General features: G+C 33.7%; 1 protein-coding gene across 6 annotated transcripts in view; it reads right to left on the bottom strand.

Annotated features, from left to right (window-relative positions):
• The window catches only part of Ehbp1 (EH domain binding protein 1), a 305243-nt gene that overhangs the window by 189715 nt on the left and 88386 nt on the right, over window positions 1-27142 (bottom strand). For all 6 annotated transcript variants that reach the window (XM_077792155.1, XM_026387183.2, XM_026387186.2 and 3 more), the window contains 2 exons: window positions 6065-6246; window positions 2862-3001 (listed from right to left, as the gene is read on the bottom strand). In XM_077792155.1, coding sequence (XP_077648281.1) covers window positions 2862-3001; window positions 6065-6246 — 322 coding nt within the window. The remainder of the gene's footprint in view (window positions 1-2861; window positions 3002-6064; window positions 6247-27142) is intronic.

Here is a 27142-nt window from a genome sequence, read left to right as displayed (position 1 = left end):
ATATGCCCAAATAATCCATGATGTTGGCTCTGGAACCAAATTTCTCAACAAGACTCCTAAAGCACAAGAAGTAAAATCAAGAATTAATAAATGGGATGGTATAAAACTAAAAAGCTTCTTCACAGCAAAGAAAATAATGAAGAATGTGAAGAAAGAGCCTACAGAATGGAAGAAAATATTTGCCACATGTACCTCAGAGCGTTAATCTCCAGAATATATAAAGGACTCAAAAAACTTAACACTAATAATAATATTAATAATAATAATAACAACTCAATCAATAAATGGGAAAGGAACTGAAAGAACACTTCACAAAAGAAGAAATACAATCAATTAACAAACATAAAAAAATGTTCAACATCTCTAGCAATTAGAGAAATGTAAATCAAAACTATATTGAGATTCTCACTCTAGTCAGAATGGCAATTATCAAGAACACAAGTAATAATAAATGATGGCAATGATGTGGGAGAAAAGGTACACTCATACATTGCTGGTGGGACTGTAAATTGGTGTAACCACTCTGGAAAGCAGTATGGAGATTCCTCAGAAAACCTGGAATGGAACCATATTTGACCCAGTTATCCCACTCCTTGGTATGTACCCCAAAAACTTAAAATCAGCATACTACTGGGGCTAGGGTTGTAGCTCAGTGGAATAGCTCTTGCCTTGCATGTATTAGGCACCGAGTTTGATCCTCAGCACCATATAAAACATAAATAATAAAATAAATGCATTATGTCTATCTACAACTAATTTTAAAAAAAATCAGCATATTACCATAATACAGCTACATCAATATTTACAGTAGCTCAACTCACTGTAGCTAAGCTATGGAACCAACCTAGGCCCCATCAATAGATGAATGGATAAAGAAAATGTTATATACACAATAGAATATTACTCAGCCATAAAGAAGAATAAAATTATGGCATTTGCTGGTAAATGAACTGGAGATTATCACGCTAAGTGAAATAAGCCAATCCCACCAAAACCAAAAGCCAAACATTCTCTCTGATATGTGATGCTAACACACAATAAGATGGGGTAAGGGGAAGAAAAGAATAGAAGTTCATAGGATTAGACAAATGGGAATCAAGGGAAAGGAAGGGAGATGCAAATAGGAAAGACAGTAGAATGAATCAGACATAAGTTTCCTGTGTTTATATATAAATACAAGACTAGTGTAACTCAACATTGTGTACAACCACAAGAATGGGAAATTATACTCCAGGTATAATATGTCAAAATATACTTTATTGTCATGTATATCTAAAAAGAATAAACAAATTTTTAAAAGAGTCAATAGATTCTATTTTACTTTTTATGTTAGTATTGATGGATGGGTTTTTTCATTTAACTATCTAGCTTTTTAATAAACTACTACTCTAATATAAAAATAGAATATATTTTTTCCAAATTATTCTATTAAAATATTTGATTAAAAATTCTTCAGAGTAGCAAAATTTGGGGAACAGGTGAGAAAATTACTAAGAAAAGACACAAAATAAAAGTACAAAAAGAAATAATATAAATGAAATTAAGTACGTCAGTTATTAAGACATATAATATTAAAGGCCAAATATTATAAAGTTAGATTAGCCATATGCTATTTATAAGAGAAATATAAATATTCAAAATAAAGGGATAAATATGTCCCCCAAATTAAGTATGTTAAAAATATCAATATAAAGTAAAATTTCAAGGCATGAGGCATTAAATGGGGCAAGCATACAAATGAAAATGAAGTTATAAGAATGTGCATATAAAAAAGATATTTACGAAAAATTTACAAAAATACATGACATAACTAGACCAAGAAAAAACATCAATAAAATGTTTTCTAAAACTTGAAATCCAAAGAACTTTTGAATCTTATTGAATTAATAAACTAGAAACAAACAAACTCAAAATAAACACTCCTGAACAATCTTGGATCCAAAAAAAATCAAAATTTCAATCACAAATTAGAAAATAATAATTTATAAAATCTGCACATGACAAAACATGTACTGTTACATACAAGTTTAATTTGTTTCCCATGGTAGATTTCTAGATGTGGAGCAGAAGTGAAAGTCACTGGAACAAAGTCTAGGAATATTTTGGCTAAGGATTTACACGGTGATCAATGTGATTGATCCCCATGTGGTAGCAGGAATTGAGGCAAAGCCAAGAGATAAATACCAAAGTATCAATTCATTTGGAAAAAAAACAAGAATTGATCACATAGTAGTGAAGGGACATCAATCCAGAAATTTAGAGCAGTTAACAAAAAGAAATATATAAACAGTACTTGATTTTCACACCAATAAAGTAAAAATCAGTTCCTCTGTGTAATAACCAGATTAGCGATAACTATTAACCAACGATTAAAAAGGAGATTCTAACTACTTAACACCTTAGTAGTTTGATCAAACCAACTAGAAGGGATAGCTTCATGGCATATTTTCATAAATATATGCAAATCTGAAACAGAATATCCATATAATTCATGTAACTATATGAACATGAGCTAGGAGAAGCTTCTTGTTTATCTTCTTGTTTTGTTTTATCATCCCTTTAAGGCATATCTTTATGTTAGAGGTTTCATTCATACATTGACAAAGAAATATGAGCATATTTAAGTTGCTTAATACTATAATTCTGAAATTACAGCAAAGAATTTTATGTTTCTTTGATTATCTTTGGACTTGATCTTAAACTGCTAAAAATCTGTTCAATTGTAATAAGCATAAAAAGCTTTCAGAGAACTAAAAGGTTTAAGGAAAAAAAATCTTAGTGGAATTTTTTTTTTCTGGTAAATAATGTTTCAACTCTTCAAAACAAGAGAAAACTTTTAGTTTAATGATAATAAAACTAACCTGTAATTTTTGCTGCCTTTTCTTCTTGGTTCACTCGGTTCTCATCATCATCTTCATTATCTTCTTCAAAGTCATCCAAATTGCCAATGTCAGCTTGCTTCATACTCATCAAACTAGCCAAACTTTGCATGTCTTCATCCCTACATTAATGATTAAAGACATAATCAAATTATAATACAGTTAATTTAAATGACATTGCTTGAAAAAGTATTATTTCTTAAGACATACAGGCTGAGTATCCTTATCTGAAAGTTGAAAATCCAAATGTTTCCAAGTCCCAAACTTTTTAAGCCACTGAAATAATGCCACAAGAGAAAAATTGCATACCCAAGTTCACATGATAGGTTGTAGTGAAACTTCAGGTGCACTAAAAAACTGCATAAAATTACCTTCAGGCATATAAGGTGTTTAAGGTGTCTATGAAACAAATTTAGTGTTTAGACTTGGTCCCATCCCCAAGATGCCTCATTGTGTACATGTAAATATTCCAATATCTAAAAAAATCTGAAATCTGAAACACTTCTGGTCCTAAGCATTTTGGATAAGGGATATCAATCTACAATAGTAATATATTCTTTATTTCTGTAAATCTGCAAATAAGTCTTTTTAAATAGTTGTATAAGAAAATTGAATAATCTAAGTAGTCCTATTCATTAATTTTTAAATAGTATGTTTAATAAGTAAAAAGAGAGGAAAATTAAAAACTAACCAATTAGGAGTTAATTTAAATCTGTATGCTATTCATAAAGCAATAGGATAAGCCAGGTGCAGTGGTGCACAACTATAATCCCAGCAATTTGGGAGGCTGAGACAGGAAGATTGCAAGTTTCAGAGCAGCCTCAGCAATTTAATGAGGCATTCAGCAACTTAAAACCCTGTCTCAAAATAAAAAATTGAAGGGACTGGGATATAGATCAGTGGTAAAGAACCCCTGAGTTCAATCTCCAGCATCAAAAATCAACCAATCAATCAATAGTATAGTTGCATATCACATGACATATATCCTCAAAAATATTAAAAATTTTTAATTTCAAAAGATATCATTCCTAAAAAGTTAATTTGCTTAATATTTTCACTTTAATTTACTTATATTTTAACCCTGAACATTTTTCGTTGGGGAAGGTAAGTATGGAAGAAGTAGATAGAAAGAATGATAGAAAGAAGATTACCATCAAACAGTGACGAGAGGTGGGAGGGAATGGGAGAGAGAGGGGGAATTTCACTGAAGAGGGAAGGAGACCCGCATTGTTATACAAAAATACATATAAGAGGATGTGAGGCGAAGGGGAGGAAAAAAATATAAAAATAAGAGAGAGTGAGAGAAGTGAGTTATAGTAGCTGGGGTAGAGGGAGGGGAGGGGAGGAGAGGGGAGGGAAGGGGAGGGGAGGGGGGATAGGAAGGGGATAAGAAGGGCAGCAGAATACAACAGACACTTGTTTGGCAGTATAAACGTGGTTGTATAATCAACGTGATTCTGCAATCTGTACACAGGGGAATAATAAGAATTCATACCCCATTTGAAATAAATGTATGATATATGATGTGTCAAGATCAATGTAATGTTTTGAGCAACCAATAAATTTCTAAAAAAAAAAGAATCCAAAGGGCATGCAGTCATTAGAAATATAAGGGTGATAAATGAAATTGGGAAGAGAAAATAAATTACATTGTATATTATTACAAATATTATTGGAATGATTAAGATCTTTATAATCTGAATCATAAAACATAGTCATTAAATTTAATGGAAATAATCTTTAAAAAAAAGAAGTAGGTAGAGAAGAAATTCAGGGATTTCTGAGAGTCTCCATTCAATTCAAATTGAGACATTTGATATAGCTGAATTTCTTTTCACCCAGATTACTGTGAATGGTTTTGATTCCTTCCAATGGAAGGAAGGCCACCCTCAAAGGATCTGCTCTGAATTTGTTTCTCTCTTCTTTCTATGTTTCCTTTCCTTTCTTTCTGGCTTAAACTTCAGGATAAGATATTTTTAATATCTCTGTATTTTCGACTACAGTTTAAGGTCCTGAGATGAAAGACTAAGATGTTTTCATTCTGGACTAACCACACTCACTTAGAACCTAACTTCTCTGAGAGGAGGCTTATTGTTGTTATCTGCCAAGTTATTTGCTACCATGTAGACAAGTGTCAATCATCTCATTTTGAGCAATAAACAGAATCCATTCTTATCATTCAAGTAGACATGGCCAATTAACTATAATTGTGGTTACTAAACCACATTCCACTAGGTCAGATATGTTTAGAACTGTGATTTGGATTGGATTGAAACGTTCATAGCTACCTTTTCCCCTCACCTTTAATAGGAAATTCTAAGAATAGCTTTTCCATTTATCTCATTCCTTCATCTTTTACTTCAAGGAGGTACAAACTCTTTCATTAAACCAATAGCATGCATTTACTCTAACTGTATACAATAACCAGAGTGAACTAATACTTTTTCCCTCCTGTTCTATGTTTTAATCTAATCAGAATTTTACTCTTTTAAGAGACTAGACTCAAGTCTAGAAATCTGTGTAATGCTTAATCAGTGTTTAAAAAGTAATTTTTGGTTTTTATTTTTTGAGACAAGGTCTTGCTTTTGTTGCCTGGGTTGGTCTTGAAATCCTAGGCTAAGCAATCCTCCCACCTCAGCATCCTCAGTAATGGGGATACAGGTGCACACCACTGCTTTACACAGAAGTGATTTTTGAAAAGGATAATAATCATGGTAAATTGTTTATCTGCATATACTTTTCTAAGCAATTTTTGGAAGGTTGAGCCAAGAAACATGAATTGGCAAAAAGTTTCCTTAATTCTTTCATCCCTTTTATCCTAAACTTTTTATTTAGGGTTCCTCTCACTTCTTAGTTGCATCAAGTAGCTCTACAAATTTATCTGTCTGCACTTTAGACTACAGGCTACTACAATGAAGATAAACACTTATGATACCCTATAATATCCAATTCAAAATTTGAAATCAGTTATTATATATAGTTTTATACTATACTTCATTTTTGGAATCAAAAGAGGCTATTTATAAATAACAAGGAGTTTATTTAACTCAGTCTATGAAATAAAGAATGATGGCTATGTTATATGATGTTCAACTAATACTAGTCTGCTGAGCCAAAAGTTCTTTTCTTGTGGTGTCTTGAAACACACTGTGAATGAAGCAGCTTATTTGACAAAAGAAACTTACGTGGCTTTTCCTTCCCGAAGGAAAATGCAAGATAATGAAAACTGGAGAGTGGCAGATACAACTTTTTTAGACAATGGCTTGAATTTTAACTTGACATCTGTCTGAGTTGGCATAGGGCTTGCATACTGTTTCATATTGATGCTGCTAGTAGCAAGAGCTTTCCTTCGACCAGAAGGGGATTCCTAGAAGACACAAACACACACACACACACACACACACACACATAAATAAATAAATAAACAAATGAATAAATAAATACATTTTTAAAGATTATATATTTTGAAATTATCTGATAGCCAAACAATAAATTAAAAAAAAACATTTATTTTTTACTTTTAAGTGGACACACAAATTTCATTTTCATGTGGTGCTGAGGATCAAACCCAGTGCCTCATGCATGCTCGGCAAGCGCTCTACCACTGAGCCAAAACTCCAGCCCCCAAATAATAAAAGTTAATAACAGCTGAGAACTTCCTTCTCCAATTAACTCCTATAACATAGTAATAAATAAAATCATGATGAGGTTTCATTATAGCTTTTATATCTAAGTAAGGCAGATAAGAAATTAGAAAGAGAATTCAGGTGGAAAAAAGGAAAGACTAGAAAACTCTAAATATCTTGGGAAAGGAAAAGCAAGGAATAAAAACAAGGACAAAGTGACTCCAGATTTACTGTGAAAAAAAGGCTCTAACACTGGGCTAGGCACCAACAAGTAGTCAACAATGGTTTTCCTTCCTTTCACTGTACTTAATGATACAATGTAACCTACTAATATTTCTTCTTTCTAACACTCAAAATTTTTTTACAGAACTTCTATCCTAGGTGGCATTCTTTCTCTTTTTTGCGTATATTATCTAAATTCTATCTATAATGTCATTTGATCCTTATTTCTTTCCAGTTTGTAATTCTCTCTCACTTCCATAAGATCACACATTTAAAGGAAGAAACAGGTCTCTGATCTCAGGTTCATGGCAGCACTGCTAACTAACCCCAGCAAATTTCAAAATTCTTCTCGACATTGCTATTGCCAATTCATCAGAAATGAAACACAAAATGAAACCTATCTGCTATTGAAGGTGTTTAAGCCATCATATTTCCTAATTGAAACAAAACAGCAAAATAATGACTAGGCATTAATTACATGTAAAGCACTGTAAATTCTGAAGGGATATGATGATGAATAACACATAATTCTTGAGTGTGTTTCTAATGGAAAGAAAAACATTTTATGGATAATTTTTTAATGACATCAATCAGAGGTTTTTTATATATATATATACTATTATTTCTTAACATTTACTGATCTGGCAGTTGAGAGCAACATTTAAGGCTGAATGTCTAAGTTGGGTGACCTTGAACAAGTCAGGACACTTGAATCTCAGTGACCTTCCCTGAAAAATAAAGAGGAGCTAAACAAATCCATTGAAGTCCTGCAATTATTTTCTATAAAATGTTCCAACCAAGGCAAGAAGAACTTCCATTAATATCTTTGAAATTTTATTTAATAAATCTTTATTTGTCCTATGATTGACAAATCTGCCTAAAATAAGGATATACTAGTTTAATCAAAACATTAAAACAGACCTCAAAAATATGACATTTCTGCCCAGCAGAATAAGTAAAAATGCAATATAACATCCCTAAAGAACACCTTGTTTTAAAATGTGGTCTTATCTGTCAGATTATGCACAGCAATATTATACAGAACTATTAGTGCATGTAGATACCCTATGAATGAATTTCAAACATGCATCAAGCACTTGAGAAGGATTTAAGCCCTCTCAGAAAAAATACTTAAGAATATGCAAATACCCTCAACTGAATCAAGTTGAACAGATGTGACTATCCCAAACAATACAAGTGTTCTTTCCCTGGTCTCTACTGTCAATCAAAGAATAAGATTAAGGTCCAAGGTTCTGACAATGTGCAAAATGAAAAAGTACAATCAGGGAGTATCAATTTATTACACTGATATGAACAATAATCTCTTATTGTACTTTGGAATAGCTAAAACTTCTACATATAATACAGGATTTAAAGCCCCAGTTTTGAAAGCATGACATACAAACTGTCATGTATCATTTTCAGTTTTTGTTAAATCTCTTTTACAAAGTATGACTTTGATCCCTTAATGTAATCATTTAATGTTGCAACAAAATAATCAAACTATAAAAATTAAGTTAACTTGGAAATAAGCATGATTTTGAAAACTATTAATGGGCTTGGGATGTGGCTCAAGCGGTAACGCGCTCGCCTGGCATGAGCGGGGGGCTGGGTTCGATCCTCAGCACTACATAAAAATAAAGATGTTGTGACCACCGAAAACTGAAAAATAAATATTAAAAAAAAAATTCAAAAAAAACTATTAATGGTTCCTATAAAAATCTAGGTATTTGATAATTAACATTCTGTCAATTTCATTTTTTTTGGACAACAGTTATATAAAAATTTTTTTCTGCTGAACTCAGGTTTTATGATTAAAAATGTTCTAATTATTTGATAAATCAAAGTTTTTGAAACAATAGGTCATAAAATCTAAATTCTTTTTTTTAAGGTCTTTTTTATTTTATTTATTTATTTATTTATTTATTTATTTATTTATTTATTTATTTATTTTATTGTTGGTCGTTCAAAACATTACATAGTTCTTAATACATCATATTTCACAGTTTGATTCAAGTGGGTTATGAACTCCCAATTTTACCCTGTATACAGATTGCTGTATCACATCAGTTACCCTTCCATTGATTGACATATTGCCTTTCTCGTGTCTGATGTATTCTGCTGTCTGTCCTATTCTCTACTATCCCCCCTCCCCTCCCCTCCCCTCCCTTCCCCTTTTCTCTCTCTACCTCTTCTACTGTAAATCATTTCTTCCATTTGTATTATCTTGTCTTACCCCTCCTTTCCTCTTACATGTCATTTTGTATAACCCTGAGGATCGCCTTCCATTTCCATGCGATTTCCCTTCTCACTCCCTTTCCCTCCCACCTCTCATCCCTGTTTAATGTAAACACAATTAGCTGAACCATTTAAGCAGAGGTTTTTAAATTTCAGGGTTTATTAAAAAGCAAAAACCAAACCAGGAGAACTGGTTAAAAATGTAAGCATACTTAGATCCCACTCCTACAGATCCCACTCCTATAGTACAACTAGAGATGAATCCAGGCAAGAATCTGCTGACTTCTAATAAGTAACACCCATCTCACTAGTACCAGATGATTCTGAGCCAGTTAATCTAAAATCACATTTTCAGAAATACTTTCCAAAAGGAAGTGCTAACATAAAATTATTTTAACATAAAAAATCACATTTTTCATAACTACTCATTGTTATAAAAAGCCTATATTTTTCCATTTCTGTGAAATCCTGCCTATTAGATTGGAATCAAATGAACCAGGGTTAGAATGTGGCATCAGCACTTATTTACTTTAGCAGACTCTTCATGTATCTAACCTTCAATCTCACATTCTCAAATTGGCAAATATTTTAAAAGTTGAACAATACCAAGTATCTGTTAGAATGAAAAACAATGCAAAACTCTTTTATACTTCCCAGTGTGGTGGTGCATGCATGTAATCCCAAAAACTCAGGAGGCTAAGATAGTAGAATCACAAATTTGAGACCAATCTCAGCAATTTAGCGAGCTTATTGCAAAATAAAAAATAAAAAGATCCAGGGATGTAGCTCAGCTCAGTAGTAAAGCATGCCTGGGTTCTACCCTCAGTATCAAAAACAAAACAATTCTTTCATTCTGCTGTGTTGTATAACCATCACTACTGTCTGTTTCCAGAACTTTTTCATCAATAACTTCCACTCTCCCATCCCAGCACCTGGTAACTTCTATTTTTTCTATCTCCATAAATCTACCTGTTTCTTAAATAAGTGGAATCACACAGTATGTGTCCTTTTGTGTTTGGCTTATTTCACTTAGCATAATGTTTTAATTCTATAAAAAAATCCAATTAGGATTTTGATTGGAACTGAATTAAATATGCAGATCAATATGGGTCCCTGGACATCTTCACAACTGAACTTCATTATTATAAAATAGGGTATTTCTCTCTACCTATTTAGAACATTAATGTCTCTTAAAGTTTTATCATTCCCCCCTCCACAGATCTTGTACATTTTTTCCTGGATTTATTCCTCAGCATGTTGTTCTTGTAACAAATAATATTGTCTTTTAAATTATATTGTTGAATTATTTCTGGCATATAGAAAAGCAATTGAATATTCGAGGAGAATTTGCATCGAAGCAATCTTTCTAATATTCTTGTATTAATTTGACTACATAGTCCTACATATTAATTTACTATATATTCCTATATTAATTTTACTACATTCCTTTTGGGTTTCTATTTTTATTATATAACCCACAAAGCCATGTTTCCAATCTTTTTGTGTATGTGTGTGTTTTTTTTGGTACACTACTGACTGGATTTTTCAGTATGATGTTGACCAGGTATAATGAAGGGGCCATTCTTTATTTATTCTTGACCTTGCAGGGAAATGATTTTGATTTTTTTATTGTTAAGTTAGTTGTTTACTAGAGTTTTTCCCTCTTTAATATTATACTTTCCTTTATATAATTAAGGAAGCAACCTTTTATTACTGTTTGTTTTGAAGTTTTAATTTTATTTCTAATTAAATTTATATAAATGAATATTTATCAAATGTTTTTTTCCTCTATATTTCTGGAGAATGTAAAGTTTTCTTACTTTTTATTCTTAATAGGTGGTAAATTAATAATTTTCTAAAGTTATGTAAACCCCACATTCCTGGGATACATCCAATGAAGTCATGCTGTAGTATGTACTGTCTTTTGTATATTAAAATATATTTATGGCTTTGGATGCTGCGATGGTTTGGATGCAATTTGTCTCTTAAAGGATCATGTCCTGGAAGCTTAGTCCCCAGGGTGGTGGTGTGAAGGTGGTAGAACCATTAAGGGAAGAGGCCTTGGGGAAGGAAATTAGGTCACAAAGGCTCCACCGTCATGAATGGATTAATGCTATTTCATCATTCTGTAGATGTGGATTAGTTCCTGCCAGAGAGCACTGTAATAAAAGAGGCATCATGAGCCCTCCCTGCTCTCTGCCTTCTTTTGTCACACTCATGTCTTTTCTGTATTTGAGTGTTTCCCTTTCCCCTTCCCAGCCATGTTGTGATATAGCCAGGGCACCCTCACCAGATACTGCATGATACAGTTTGGAGTTTTCATCGACTAGAATTGTGAGACAAATAAACCTCTTTTCTTTTTACATATCTATATATGACCCAGCCTCAGATTTTTGTTAAGCAACACAAAATGGACTAAAATTGATGCCTAATATTTTGCAAGAAAATTTTTCATGTGGAAGATAGGTCTATGATTTTATTTTTGTGCATGCTGCTTGATTATTTATCTCAACCTGATAAACTGAGCCATTTTCCTTTTCCAGAAAGACTTGGAATTATCTGTTCCAAATGTTTGATTGAAGGCACTCACTGTTTCTGCCAACCCATACACCAGGTAAGCATATTCCTTACAGTCCTGCCTTGTTATTTCTCTTACTAGGAATGTTCTTCTCATAGGCATTATATGGCCAGCTCTCCAATTCCTTCAAATCTTTTCTTAAAATATACTTTACCTGCTGGGCATGGTGGCACATGCCCAAAATCCCAGCAACTCAGGAAGCTGAGGCAGGAGGATTATGAGTTCGAAGCCAGTCTCAACAACTAAATGGGGCCCAAAGCAACTTAGTGAAACCCTGTCTCAAAAAACAAAAAGGGCTGAGGACATAGCTTGGTGGTTATGTACCTCTGGGTTCAATCAGAAGGAAAAGAGGAAGGGAGGGAGGGAGATCAGACCCACCTGACTTTACCAAACAGGCTTTCTCTGACCACTCTACCTGAAATTTCAACCACTTTCCCAATATATGTATTTCATCTCCTCATTCTTTATGCTGCCCCTCTTCCTTATCTCATACTATCAAATATGCAAGTTATGTATTAATTTGTCTCTTCCCTATTGTAAGTTCAAGGAAGGCAGAAAATTTTGTCTATTTTGTTCACTACTGTGCCCTACTTCAAGAAACCATTGTTCAGTAAATATTTATTCAGTAAATGAATAAATCATAATTGTATGACTTATTATCAAAACACTTTGAATTACCTTTACATCATAAGTTTCTTCTGTTCAAGATTTTTTTCCTATCCCTCTCATAAACAGGAAAAATAGTGATGTGAGCTTTCAGTGGAGTGGAATGACTTGTAATTTAGTGACAAGAACTATATAGTCTATTTCCATTTGTTGAGCTGGGTAGAGGTGTCTCCAAGCCAAACAGGGCACTAACAGGTAAAGGAGACCCTAGATGTAAAGAGGAATGGGGCAGATTAGGAATTCCTTCATGTGGTTTATATGATGGGAAGGGAAGTGAAAGTGGTAAGCAATATCAGTACATCCTGGGAAACTTATTCCATAAGCACTGTGAGAGTTAGGAGCAAATAGGTCCTGTCTGAAAGTAGAAAGATCCATGACTAAACTCCATGCAGACTGCTCACCAACCAGAAGCCACAGACTTCTTTACAGGCTCCTCTTTCTCCTTCTGACATTTAACTTGCTCTTCTTTTAGGACTGTCTCTATGAATAAATAGCATATTGCCAGAAAAACTTGTTAACCCAGTAGTCTGGACTTTTGCCTGGACAGTTTAAGCCAACAGTTCTCAAGTGTTTTTGTCTCAAGATCCTTTTACATGTTTTTTTATTCTTTTCATTTTTTTAAAGTTAATTAATTAATGTTTAATTTGTATATATGACAGCAGAATGCACTTCAATTCATAGTACACAAACTGAGCACAATTTTTCATTTCTCTGGTTGTACACAAAGTAGAGTCACCTCATTCATGTCTTCATACATGTACCTAGGGTAATGATGTCTCTTCATTCCATCATCTTTCCTACCCCTCCCCTCTACCCACTCCCTTCCCCTCCGTTCCCTTTTCCCTGTCCAAAGTTCCTCCATTGCTCCCATGCTCTCCCCCAGCATTATGGATCAGCATCCACTTATCAGAGAAAACATTTGGCCTTTTGTTTTTGGAGATTGGCTCTTTTACATGTTTTCATTGAGACTTCCAATGAGCTTTTGCCTATATAGTTTATATATACCAACATTTATTCTATTAAAAATTAAAAATAAGAAATGAAATAATTTAAAAACTAATGTTAATATATTTTCATGAAGAATACATATACTTTCTATACAAAACAACTTAATGAGAAACATTTCTGTTTTATATTTCTTCCATATCTCTAATATCTCCTTAATATCTGAGTTTTGCTGCTGTTGTTTGGCTTTTTAAGATTAATTAATTAATTAATCAATATTTGGCAGTACTGGGGATTGAGCTCAGGGTCTAATGTATGATGAGCAAATGCTATATCACTGAGCCATATCCCCCCCCATCCCTTAATGTCTGCTTTAACAGATGATTCTACTCTCATATTCAATCTGTATCATATATTGTTTTGGTTGAAGTATTCATACAACATCAAGAAAATCTCTCACAAAAGCATGTAGCTGAAAAAGACAGAAATATTTTAATAACCTTTTCAGGTAATTTTGGATCTTTGTATCTAATATATTATACCAAAACTCTACAAGTAGTAATTTCTGAAAGGTTAATGGTAATGAATAATATGAAACTTTATCAATGAGCTTTTAAACTGTTAAATTAACATATATTAACCTAGCATGCAACTGAATGAATCTTTTACACATGCATAATTTTCTAACATTATACCTTGATCATTTTAAAATAACAATTATCTGAATTATGCAGATGTTGACACATTATTCAATACCAAAAAAATTACATTCCATCAGAAAAAAATTTAAGCATTGGGAAACTATCAAGCTAAAGGTGGTGAGCACAGTTTTTCCAAATCTGAATTTCCCATTGAAAGCTTGAATTTTATCAGAGACAACACATAATTTCATTTGCTTACTTGTACATGATATGTTCACTCTACTGCTCAGTTTCAGAAATAATTTGCCAAATACTCAATGCTGAATAACTGCAGTCTGTTAGTCATTTTTTTTCAAGTAAAAGTAGAGTTCCAGGAAACAAGTTTACTTTAATTTACAACTCAAATGATAGCCCAAGTGCTTTTTCTTGAAAAACTTTGTCCTTTGTAATGCAACATTAGTGCTTTATACAAACTTTCCATTTTGTCAAAGAATATAATAAAAAAACTAGTACTCAAGAGTTGAATTTAATCCTTACACTGATGATACAATTCTGGAGTCTTAACCTCATGCAATAAAGGAATTTTATTATACTTTCTACCTTGAGAGAATGGGAAGTACTAGACTTTCCCTGAATCTCCATGCAGAGATAAAAGTAGTAAATCATGGGTTCAATAGAAACCCTCTGTGGGAAAGCTGTGATCAAGACTACCTGCTTTCAATTATTACCATTACTGTTTTATGTTTTAGATTCTATCAAGTGTCATTTAAAAAAAACTTTTTTATGTGTCATATTTTACCTATGTTTTTAGCTATTTTATGATAGGGGTTACTCATGCTGTCTCATTGCCAGAAGCAGTATACTTCATTTGAATTTTACAAAAACAGAACTGAGCATCTTGATAAACAACCATCACAATTAAGTTTCCCTATCTTACAATAAGTTCTTCAATTAGTAATTCTTAAGACTTGTCAGAGTTGAGATTTATTTTATTGGAATTCAGTAGATGTGGACCTGGGATTAGCAATACAATCCTGTCATGATTTTGTTGTTTTTGTCTGTTTAGATGCCACACCTTATAATCACCATAAGCAGAAGTACCTGATGTTTGTGGCTTACCCCCTTTCTATAGTCTCATACTCTTATACTGTAATGCCTGATCTTGTTTATGAACTCTGACTTGTTCTGACTATTACACCAAGGAAAAAAAAGTCACAGGCAACTAGATTTCTGAGAGCATCCTAAGAAAATGTGACTAGATTAATGTTGGCCTAAAAAGTTATTCAATCTTTATCCTCTGTCTCATGGTTACACAAATTATTTCACAGTGTAAAGAACTAACCCCAATATCTGTGTCAACACCCATTTACTGACCGAAGAAACTAAATCATCACCTGAGATAATGTGGAGTTTGAAGACACCTTAGAAGTTTCTTAATTCAACCTATTATTCCAATGTAAGAAAATTTAGTAGAGGGTTGTTTCTTGGTACTTTTCATTCAAATTCTACCTAAAATCTCCCAAGACTTTGCTCTTTCTGAAATAATTAATTTTGTACACTACAATATGAAGACCAACAATTTTACTTTATGCATTCAACAAATATTTATGACACGTATTATGGGCCTTGGCATTCTCTCATTTAGCTCTTTGATAGCATTTTAAATTTTATTTCCAAATGATAAAAACCAAACTGGAAGTCAAACAGTTCTAACTTTTTCAAAATTGTGATGCTGGTCCTTTGAATTGTCATAAGTGCAACATTTCTTGAGTCGTGCTGAAAAGATCTTTGCTTCATCAGCAGACCAAAATGAAATACTTACAGAACTTAATTTGGGATTCATGGAGCAATTAAATGCAAAAGTAGACAGGTCACAGGAAACTCTCTCAACCACAAAGACTTCATTGGAAAACATAGCAGCTAAAATAACCAACTTAGATAGTTGGGATGGAGGAGTTTGGTAGCACAAATGTAAACAGAAAGAATCAACATTTAAAAATCTGTTTAGATATTTACTCATTAAGAATAAAAATCTAACTTTCCTGTTTTAAAAAATATCCAAATAAAAACCTTCAGCCTTCTCAGAGGGAAACTCCAGGTATACATAAAAACACAAGTCCAAATAGGTTCAAAAATTTGAATAGGGTGTAGGTTGTCCAAGCTCAGGGTCAGGTAAGCAGGGAGTAAATCTGATGTCAATTCCAGTACAAAACTGGCAGTGTATATCAACCCTTCCTCCTGTAACTCTAAAGAACACAAGAAAAAGTTTACTTATTTTATGCAGTCATATAATCTTAAATGAGAAACTAAATTAGCAGTTTTTAAAATTAGTTTCCATTAGATGTACTAAGAGAAATATAATCATATTTGTTTAAAAAGGAACTGGCACCCAAGGACTTGTCTTTCATGTCCAAGACTCAAATGTCCACTAAAAATAACTCCCAATTTTATAAATACACTTATTCTTGAGGTCCAGATCTAAACACTCAAGTTCCCATCATTGATTTTCATTGCATTATAATGCAACTGATGAACCCAGCCTAGTTCAATTTTAAGACTGGGAGCCATCTCGTCACAAAGTCATGAAAAGTTTATTTCTGTTTTACTATAAATTACTGTGATTTCTAAAGTTGTTTGGAATTCCTGCCTGTGCCTTGAACTCACCCATGCCTGGCTTTCCCTGCCCAGATAACAACCCTCTCTAAAACCTCAGTGGTGCCTTATAAATTCTGATGTTGGGATCTGAATTTACTCTCTACCTTGAAATATCATGCTATGCAGATATCTGCCTTTGTATCATGCTTGTCAAAATCCTGTTATCATTAAGTTCTCAAGACACCCCCCTGGGGTACTGATCTCTAGCCCAGGGTTTTGGGGAGAGTAAGTCCTGGCCAGCTCCGGTATACACAAATATAAGCTTGCATTAATTTGATTTAAAATTAGAGTCAGTGGTCTTTTCTTTGTGTCGAGGTTCAACAGAAACATAGCCAAACTGAACTCATCTCTACCCCTTAAGTGTTTCTTCCCTTAGTTTAATTAATTTTTTAATTTATATATGACAGTGGGATGCATTACAATTAGTATATTCACACCAATTCATGTCTTCATACATGTACTTTGGATAATAATGACTATCACATTCCACCATCATTTCTAACCCTCCCTTCCCCTCCAACCCCTCTGCCCTATTTAGAGTTCATCTATTCCTCTCATGCTCATCTCATTTAATTATACCAGCATATGTCAAGCCTCTTAATCACAAGACTCACCAAACTAAATTGTCTCTAACTGCTAAATCTTTCCAGAATCAGGATTCTTCTTTCCAAATTGATGGCCACTTCCTCCTAAATTCAACCCTTATCTATGAGCAGATGACTGCTAAAGCCTTTGAATAATTTCCCTTTCTCTAGTTTCATATGCAGCTAGATTTCATATTCTAGGGTTGATTGTATGAAGGTTATCATGTTTTATAAATGCTGTATTTTTTTCCCAATGGTATGAACAAATTCACAACAGAAAAGTACAAATACAGAGAAGCACTCAAACCTTCATCAGGTAGTTAAAATCATGGTTAAAATTTTGATATATTTTCTCTAATCTTTTAAAATAGTTAATGCTATTTATAAAATCTTATATTTTTTAAACTTAGCATTATAAATTTATAAACCTCAATTTTAGAAATTCCAAGGCATTCTATACTATGATGACACCAAAAATTTATAGAACTATTTCCTATTATTGTATGTGTAAGTCACTTTCAAATTTGCTATTCTTAGAAATGATGCTGCAGTAAACATATTTTTTGTTCAAAGTATTTTTGGCATTTCTCTTTCTTAGGAAAGATTTCTAGTAAAGTATTTGAACATTTTTAGGATTTTATAGATATTGACAGATTGCTTTTCCAAACATATCAACTTACAACTTATAAGTGTACTAGCAATGCTATTCTCATCCACCACAACCACAACAGCACTATTATATATTTTTAAAGCTTTGCAAAGTTTTAAGAAAAGTCTCATTGATTTACTTTGCATTTATTTGATAACTCATGACCTTTGAATATATTTTCATGCTTATCACCTCTTTCTTTTTTATAAAATAGATCATACCCTTTGTTCATTTATCTAATTGAATCCTAATTTCTCTTTTTTTTTTAAAAAAAACTCTTCTAGAACTCTAAGAAAAATATTAAGCTTTCTGTTTGCCACTTTTGTTGCTAATATATTTAACATTTTCCTGCTTTGTCCTTTACTTTCATGATTTCTAAAACTATTTTTATTTTTCTTATGACACAAGTAATGGAAGTTTCAGTTTCTGGTTGCACATTTAAGGAGCTTTAAAGTCAGTGCTCTGCCCTAAAAACAGGTAAAAAACTGAACAAATTGAAAATAAACAACTATTCTAAAATCTGTAAGAAAAATGAGTATTATGGTTTGGATTTTAAAATGTTCCCCAAAGCCAGACACAGCAGCACATGCCTGTAATCCCAGGGTTCAGGAGGTTGAGGCAGGAGGATCATAAATTTGAGGTCAGTCAGCCTCAGCAATTTAGAAAGACCCTTGTCTTGGAGGGGGAGGAGGGAAGACAGGGGATATGGCTCAGTGGCAAGTGCCTCCTGGGTTCGATCTTCAGTACCAAAATAAATCAATAAAACAAAGATTAAAAAAGTCCCTCAAAGGGCTCATGTGTTAGGCAACATAGCAATGTTCAGGGGTGAAAAGATTGGATTATGAGAGCTATAACCTCATCAGTGGATTAATCCATTTGATGAATTTATAATTTGAATGGATTACTGGCTGGTAACTATAGGGAGGTGGGGCATGGCTGGAGGAAGATAGGTCACTGGGGACCTTTGGGGGCTATATCTTGTGCCTGGTTCCTCTCTTTTTCTCTCTCTGCTTTCTGGCTGCAATGAACTGAGCAGCTTTGCTACACTGCATGATGTTCCACCTTACCTCAGGCCCAAAGCAGTGGAGCTGGCCAACCATGAACTGAACCTCTGAAATGTGAGCTCCAAATAAATCTTCTCTAAGTTGTTTTTATCAGATGTTTTAGTCACAGAGACAAAAGTTAACACAGTGAAGTCACTGAGCAAACTGATGGGGAGTCAGGAAAATAAAGAGAAGTATAACAGGCTAGAGCAGAAGACTCCATAAAAACCAGTGCTGAGGTAGGAAAGTCTACACTATAACTAAGGAATTGCTGGAGGCTAGGTATGAACCAATCTGAAAATTAAAACTTAAGGGAACCTGGTCAAAGGGGTCTTCTGTGGTTTTTAGTTTTACTCCGAGGTGCTTGATCAGGTTCTCAAAATAACTACCAAAGAAAAATGACCTGTGCTTCTAGCAGCAGAAGGGGAAAAGAAAGTATTGTGAAATGCATCATTGTAGTACTCTGCTCTTCTTATCAAGGTCTGTTTTCAAAAGAAATTGTTTAACTGAAGTCTAACATGCTAAGATTTTATATGAGCCTAATTGGCCTCAAGAAAAAGAAATATCCACCCCAGTCTACTCTAGCAATCCTGTCCCACCTAAGAAAGGAGGAAAAAAAAAATTGAGAAATACTTACTTTCACAATTCAGAGGAACAGGTTCTCTACGAGACTGAGACCTAATCACAGGAATATAGAATGTTTCATCTATATTTGCCCACACCTTTCTACCATATTACTCAAGATTTACTTATAGCGTTTCCTTTTACCCTGTACATCATGTCCCACTCTGAAGTAAAAGTTACAAGGCAAACTAAAAGGCAAAACCACAAACTGAAGAGATACAGCAAGCATCAGAATAAGACTCAGATATGGAGGGATGTTAGAATTCTCAGACTAGAATTAAAAAAAAAAACTATAATTAACATGCTGAGGGTTCCAACAGATAGAGTATACAACACAGAAAGAACATTATAAGCAGTGAAATAGTAATTCTAAGAGCCAATGAGAAATATTAGGGTCTCATTACTAATGTAATAAGAACATTGCTGTAACAAATGAATGCCTTTGATAGGCCTCTTAGTAGACTGATCACAGCTGAGGAGAAAACCTCTGGGCTTGAGGATATCACAATAAAAACCAAAACTGGAAACAAAGAGAATAAAGTTAAAAATGAAAAACCATAATAGAATAGTCCAGGACTATGGGCTCAGGAAATACCAGAAGGAACAAACAAACAAAACCAGGAAAAGAAGAAATAATTGAAACAATATGTCAGATACTAAACCGTAGATTCAAAAGCCCAGAACACTTAGCAGGATAAAAGCCAAAAAACCTATACCTGGGCCTATTATTTTCAAACTCCTGAAAATTAAAGATAGGGGGCTGGAGGTGTATCTCAGAAGCAAAGTGAGTGCTTAACATGCACAAGGCCCTGGTTCAATGCTCAGTATCAAGAAAAACAAATAAAAAATTAAACAAATCCTGATAGAAGCTAGGAGGAGGAAAAGATACCTAGCCACGTTACCTATAAAAGAACAACAATAAGATGCACTAATTCAGGGAAATGCAAATGGTAATAATAATGAGATAGCATTTTCATCAATCAGAGTGACAATAATCAGCCTAGTAATCAGCATTGGTAAGAATGTGGAAAATAGGCCTTTCAATTACTGTTGGTAGAAATATAAACAGTTACAGGTTATTACATGGATATTCTTTTAGCATTAAAGCTATCAAAATAAATGTCCCTTTTGAATGAACAGTTCCATTTCTAGGAATCTAGCAGTCTTAACATCTATTAGCAGAAGAATGGTTAAATCATTATGGTGCATCCATCTGTACTATGGAAAACTGTGCAGTAATTTACATTATAATGTAAGAAAACAACATGTAAAGTATGATCTGATTTAAGAAAAAAACAGAACCCTAACAACCTTAAATATGTGTGTAATTTCATATACAAAAAAGTTAAAAGAACTGTGCATATGGTAGAGAATGTTCATTTTTTATTTATACATTTCTTTGTCTTTTAGTACTTCCCAGCACATAGTAAGTGCTTAATAATTGTTGAATGGTTGTATAAAGGTAAGTGAAACTGATCTCCAATTAAGAGAAGTACAACTAACCAGTTTGCTTGAGAAATTCAAATATATGAATTCTATGAGACAGAAAGGGCTATATGTAAATTTTAGCTTGAGTATTTATGCTACTTAATAACAGACATGAAAAAAATGATTCTAAGTACTAGTAATAAAATTTTTATGAGTTGTATAAAAAAATGAAAAATCAGATCTAGTCCCTCAATTCTCTGATAAGAAAAATGCATCAGGAAATGAGTTAATTGATCATATATTTTGGAAAAAAATTTGACTATACAGCCACCTGAAAGATGGTAGGTAATAGTTTCCACATTTCAAAAGATTAACAACAATCCTGTTATGATGTCTGTAATACCATATACTTTAAACATTTGTGTATGGATGGTGTGATTGATATGAATGTGTTAGTTAAACTTCAACCCCAGGGGCTATCAGAGTCCTATCTGAAGAGCTAGTTGGAGGGAGCAGTGTATCGAATAGCTACGTTCCAGAGGCAGTAACCAAAGTACTTCTTATATTCATGTCACGATCAACACTTGAGGCATTAGTAATTAGCACAGTGAATATCAAATGGAGCTCACTGTAAAATACATAGCTTATTGGTTAATAAGATGAATGTCAGAAATGAGCTTTTGCTTCTAAAATTAAAATATCAAAGAATTGTGAACTAAATAAAATATAGTTATTCTCTATTGTACCTTTCAATAAACAGGATATAAAAATCCAACAAGGTTTTACAACTTTTACTTTTAGAGATGGTGTGCTCAGGGTTGATTCCCTGACAGTTCTGTACCTAGTCATTTGGGGGCATTTCTGGTTGCCTGATGTTGATTAAAACAGGCCTTGTGAATGCTGTGTTATGTAATCTAGTTCAACTGAAACTTAAGGTGATGGTTGGAAGGGCTAAATGAAAGAAAGCTCAAAGTTTCCTTCCTAGACCTTATAGAATAGGTTGTAATAAATTGCTTTGTGTCTGTGTGCTAATGATAATTCCTTTAAAAATATCTATATTTATGGTAATTTCTTCATAATCTCATAGTATTGCTACAGAGGAATATCTTTAAATATTTTGGTGAAAATCATTGTTTGCCAAAAACAAAACAAAAAAATCCCTAACATTTATAAATGATCCAATTGGTTTAGGTCATTTCACACACAATAACTACATCCATATTTTTCCTCCAGTGATAATTGTTTACACAGTCTTTGGGCAACTGCCAAGGACAGAACTTATTCCAATAGTCTTTAAAATTTCTTAACCAACAAATCTTAGGATACAGTTATAAATGTTTACATCCTATGCAGCTAAAACAACAACAACAAAAAAACTCATTCTCACCCAAAATAGAAATGTTTTCTTAAACATTCACAATAGTTTTGGCATCATAAATAATATTAAAGAAAGAGAAAAAAGGTTATCTACAGTACAAAACATACTGTATCAGTTAAAATCCTCAGGTAGATAAAATTTTTCAGACGCCAGAATACAAGAGGACAGTCTAGAATTAGAACGTTACACATATGAATACAAAATCCAAGCATCATCACACTGCCATCACTACGAAAAGCACAAGGGACGATTTTTGCAAAGAAACAGAATAGATGAAAAGGTCAACTGTGGGCTGAACATGACTGCATAATAAGTCTATAGAATATCTGAGTTTTTCTAAGTTACAGTAGCCCAGTTACACCTTAGTGTAATGAAACAGCACCTTTGCAGTCACACACTCTTAATACCACACACTCTTGATGGGAGAATACAATGCTTGAATTTGAAGGTGGGTGTTTTTAAAGAAGCTTCATCTCCTCCCATAGGTAGCTGTTTTAGCCATTTGGAGGGTCAAGTCAAATCTACCTAAAAAGTATAGGTAAAGTACTGTTTTTAGGATGCATACTTCCTTTAGTGAACTTCAATATTCTGGTGCCACAAACACAGTTTTCACAAACATTTACTCGCTTTTGAAATAAGTGTTTCTTTAAAAAGTTGTTTTCCTTATATACAAAGAGTATGAAAGGTGAGAAGGAGGTATCCAGGTCTTCATACTAATGCAGATTAATACCAACTTCGTAGCTTCTAGTGTAATTAAATACTTAAATAAATATTTTTTATAGTATTGAGCTTGCTTCGGGGCAATTTGTAGAATCTTCTGGCTTTAGATTTTTAAAAAATCATATAATTATCAGCTTTCTGTGATGTTTTAGGTACAGTCTTGCCTGAGAGCAAGAAGAAAGGCAGGTGATTTCTTAAAAGTATTTTTCAGCTCCAGGGTGATAAAAATATCTTAAACTTTCTCAAGTTGAAAAGGCATAATTAACCACTAAAAATTAAAATTGAACTATGTTTTGCACAAAAAAAAATGGGGTAATATAAAGAGCAACTAAAAATCAGCAAAAATAAGGTTAAAATTAAAGACTCAACACTTCAAATTACTACAATTTCAAAAAGTAATTTAACTGGTTATTGGAAACTTTTCCAATAAGCTATACAGGTAATACAGTTTGTCTATCTACTGCACAGCTCCCTGTATAAGAGTGTATAATCTGGCTGGGAGTATAGCTCAGTGGTAGAGTACATGCTTAGCATGTGGTAAGACCCTGGGTTCATTCCCCAGCACCTAAGGTAGGGAGGAGAGTTGTATAATCTTACTTATCCTAATCATACATAGAATACTTTCCTATTAAAGAGACGAAAGAGACCATATGACAATATACCTCTTTGCACTTTTTCCAGTAATGTCAATAATGGTAACATTTCTTATTACCACAGATTTCTATAACTTTAATTGCTACTTAAGACAGATTAAAAAACAACACAACCAACTATAATTATCAATTATAAGCATCGTCCTAAGTACATATGTTAATGCACAATATTACTATGAAATAGGCATGTTATTCTCATTTTAAGATAAGTAAACTAAGGTATAGAGAAGTTCAATGACTTTCCCAGGATCACAGCTAGGATGTATCCAGGGCCCATACTCTTATACAACCACTATACTAAAGTATCTCTGAAGAGGCAGACCATGGACTTTATCTGGTAATCTGCACAGAAAGAAGAGTTGGTATTTTTAAGAGATATTGTTTTCTATAAAACAAAAATTACCTTTCAATTCCACTTAACATCTCTTACCCTATTTCCAGATATTCTGACACCTTTCTGGAAAACCAAACAAACAACAACAACAAAAAAAAAAAAACCTGTTTTCCCATCATTTGATCACATTAGAAAATTAATGGCCATTTTTATCATTTGATACCTACTCTAATTATTAACTTGATCTGCATTAACATCTTGTTAAATAGGTAAGGCCAGTACTATCACCCCAATTTCCAGATAAAGAAGGAAACTTAGGCCCAGAAATTTTAAATTTGTTCTAAGTTTATCAAGGTGTATCTATAAGAGTTTAAATCTTATTATCAGTTCCACTGACACTTTTCCGGTTTGTTTGTACCAGGCATTAAACCAAGGGGCACTTAACCACTGAGCCACATTCCCCTACCCTTTATATTTTTAGACAGGGTATGAAGGTTGCTTAGCAAGAAGTTGCTTAGCGCCTCACTAAGTTGCTGGCTTTGAATTTGTGATCCTTCTGTCTCAGCCTCCTGAGCTGCTAGTATTATGGGTATATACTACCATGCCTGGCTGTTTATTTTATTTTTTTTTTTTTTAAGAGAAAGAGAGAGATAGAGATAGAGATAGAAATAGAGACAGAGAGACAGAGAGAGAGAGAATTTTTTAATATTTATTTTTTAGTTTTCGGTGGACACAACATCTTTATTTTATTTTTATGTGGTGCTGAGAATGGAACCCAGCACCCCGCGCATGCCAGACAAGCACACTACCGCTTGAGCCACATCCCCAGCCCAATTTATTTTTTAATTATACAAAAAGAAAATTCATGTCTAGACGTTCTCCATTTTTATTGACAGGCAAAGGAGTTATGTTGAAATAAGTGAAATGAGCAGGAAGCCAAGCAGCGCACATTCTGCAAAGAGGAGGGTCACTGGAGATGGAGATGTCCCTGATGCTTCCAAGAGAAGCCACATATGGTCAGCCAAACCCTGACCTACCCTGGCAAGTAGCACCACTGGAAGAGGAAAGCTAAAGGAGCCAGGAGGTTTTGCACATGTCCCCAAGAGTGATCTCTGAGAAATCTCAGCTGACTTTTAAGAGTAGATAGGAACAACATCAGTTTTGACCAACTTGGTCTTAAACACCTGGCAGTAGAGTATAGTCTAAAAGCACAGTCCTACATAGACATTTAAAAGGAAAACAATCTTTTTTAAAAAATGTAACTTAAGATATATACTGTGTCAGCTCTGCCAAAAAGTAAGTAAAGCTGAAAGCTATAAAAGTGTTTTTGTGTGGGCTGGGGATGTGGCTCAAGCGGTATCACGCTCGCCTGGCATGCGTGCAGCCCGGGTTCGATCCTCAGCACCACATACCAACAAAGATGTTGTGTCCACCAAGAACTAAAAAATAAATAGTAAAAATTCTCTCTCTCTCTCTCTCTCTCTCTCTCTCTCTCCTCTCTCACTCTCTCTTAAAAAAAAAAAAGTGTTTTTGTGTGAGAAAGCCCAATAATAATGATCACAAGAGTTGCAATTTTGTCCTGAGTTAATTTGAGTCTGATTTCAGAGACCTACAAATCTTCCTAACCTCCTACGTGGATGAACTTGGTCTGTTTTTCACTGATAAGATTATGAGTTACTGTCCTCATGATTTTCAGAGACTGGCTGAAATTGTTTTTGTGCTAATTACTCACAAAAAAAGTAATGCTTTCCTGTATTTATTGTTGTCAGCAAGATCCCTGCCCTATATATGCCTTGTCCAGTCACCTGCGCTGCCACTATGGACATCTGGACTGATCTGATGCTGAATGCCCTTAATTGTCCTTGTCCCACCTGATAGAGAACAAGTACTTATTACTTCCCCCAACTTTGTCTCCTTTCAGCAGGAAGCAGTTTGAAAATGTTATTGCCCATTTTTCCATAGAAATGGAATGTAGAAACTGACAGTGAGTAAATGTAACCATGGTCTACTTTATGCTTTGGATATAACCCTTACTGTTCTGCCACTACAGCTTATTTTTAAAATGGACATGTTTCTTTCTCTTCCTCTTTCCCTGCTCCTCCCTAATTTCTCTCCCTCTCTAATATCAGGGGAAATAGGATTACCTTTCTTCCCCATTGGAGGCAGTTATCTGTCCCTGAGTATACACCCACAACAAGAATGAAATAATCCAGATTTGGGGGATGGTGCCAAAAGATGTCAGAAATTACCATCTCCCAAATTAACAAGTGAATTACAACTACAAACAGAAAACACTTGGAGACTGAGTCACCTCTTTAAAAGCCCCTTGTTCCTGCTGATGGAAGAATCACAGCCTTTGGGACAGCAGTCCCCTGTGTTTTTCCTTCGCCAGCAAAACAATAAACCTTCTTTTTTACTTTTTCTTAAAAAAAAAAAAAGAATTTAGCCTTTAAAATACTAAAGCAGCAAAGCATAATTGGCAGGCATATATCCATTTATTTTATTAACATAGTAGCAAAGGTAAGTATCCTAAAAGATAGTATTTTTGAAAACTAAAGCCTTAAATAGACTTTTACCAGAGGAACATTATCTACACAGAGTTATTTCAAACTAACCATAGATAAAATTTTCAATTTTGTTGTTTTGCTTTTATGCAACTAGTATCATTCTATGGCAAAATCTTTCTTCCAAATTGTGCCTGTGGGGTTGGGATGTGCCTAGTGTGGCACCCAGGACACTGTCAGTGTTCAAATTATAATTCAAGCAACAACAATTACTACAAGATTACTGCACGCAAAGTTATATGACACAAGAACCATGCATAGCTGAGTCAAAAGAAGTATAAGCAGTATTTGAGTACTTCCTTTAAAAACAAACAAATTTGTATTTGCTGTTTATGTGCTCATATTTTAGCAGTCAGAATTAAGTTCACAAGCACAAGACAAAAAAAAAATTAATGATTATTTAGTAAGGTTTTCCTACATACACGCTTGTCTTTTTTAAAAGAGAGAACAGGATCCCTTCACAGGCTCCCAAATGTTTAAGGAACAAGGGAATATAAAACCAGTGTACCTCTATTTGTTAGGTTTTTTTCCTTTTGTTTTTTGTTTCTAAGTGTGTGTATTTCCAGAGAAGGGAGAACTTAGAAGATAAAAAGATCTGCCTCTGCCTGTTCTTCAAAATTAAAAAAAAAAAAAAAAAGGTACAAGTCAAGGATGGAGGTGTTGAAGAAAGATATAAATTTAAACTTCACTAAACCCACAACAATATGTAATCCTT

This window comes from Urocitellus parryii, chromosome 12 (genome assembly GCF_045843805.1).
Source record: "Urocitellus parryii isolate mUroPar1 chromosome 12, mUroPar1.hap1, whole genome shotgun sequence".
Taxonomy (NCBI): domain Eukaryota; kingdom Metazoa; phylum Chordata; class Mammalia; order Rodentia; family Sciuridae; genus Urocitellus; species Urocitellus parryii.
Note: the sequence above shows the minus strand (reverse complement) of the source record. Positions and strands in the feature narration are given on the sequence as shown.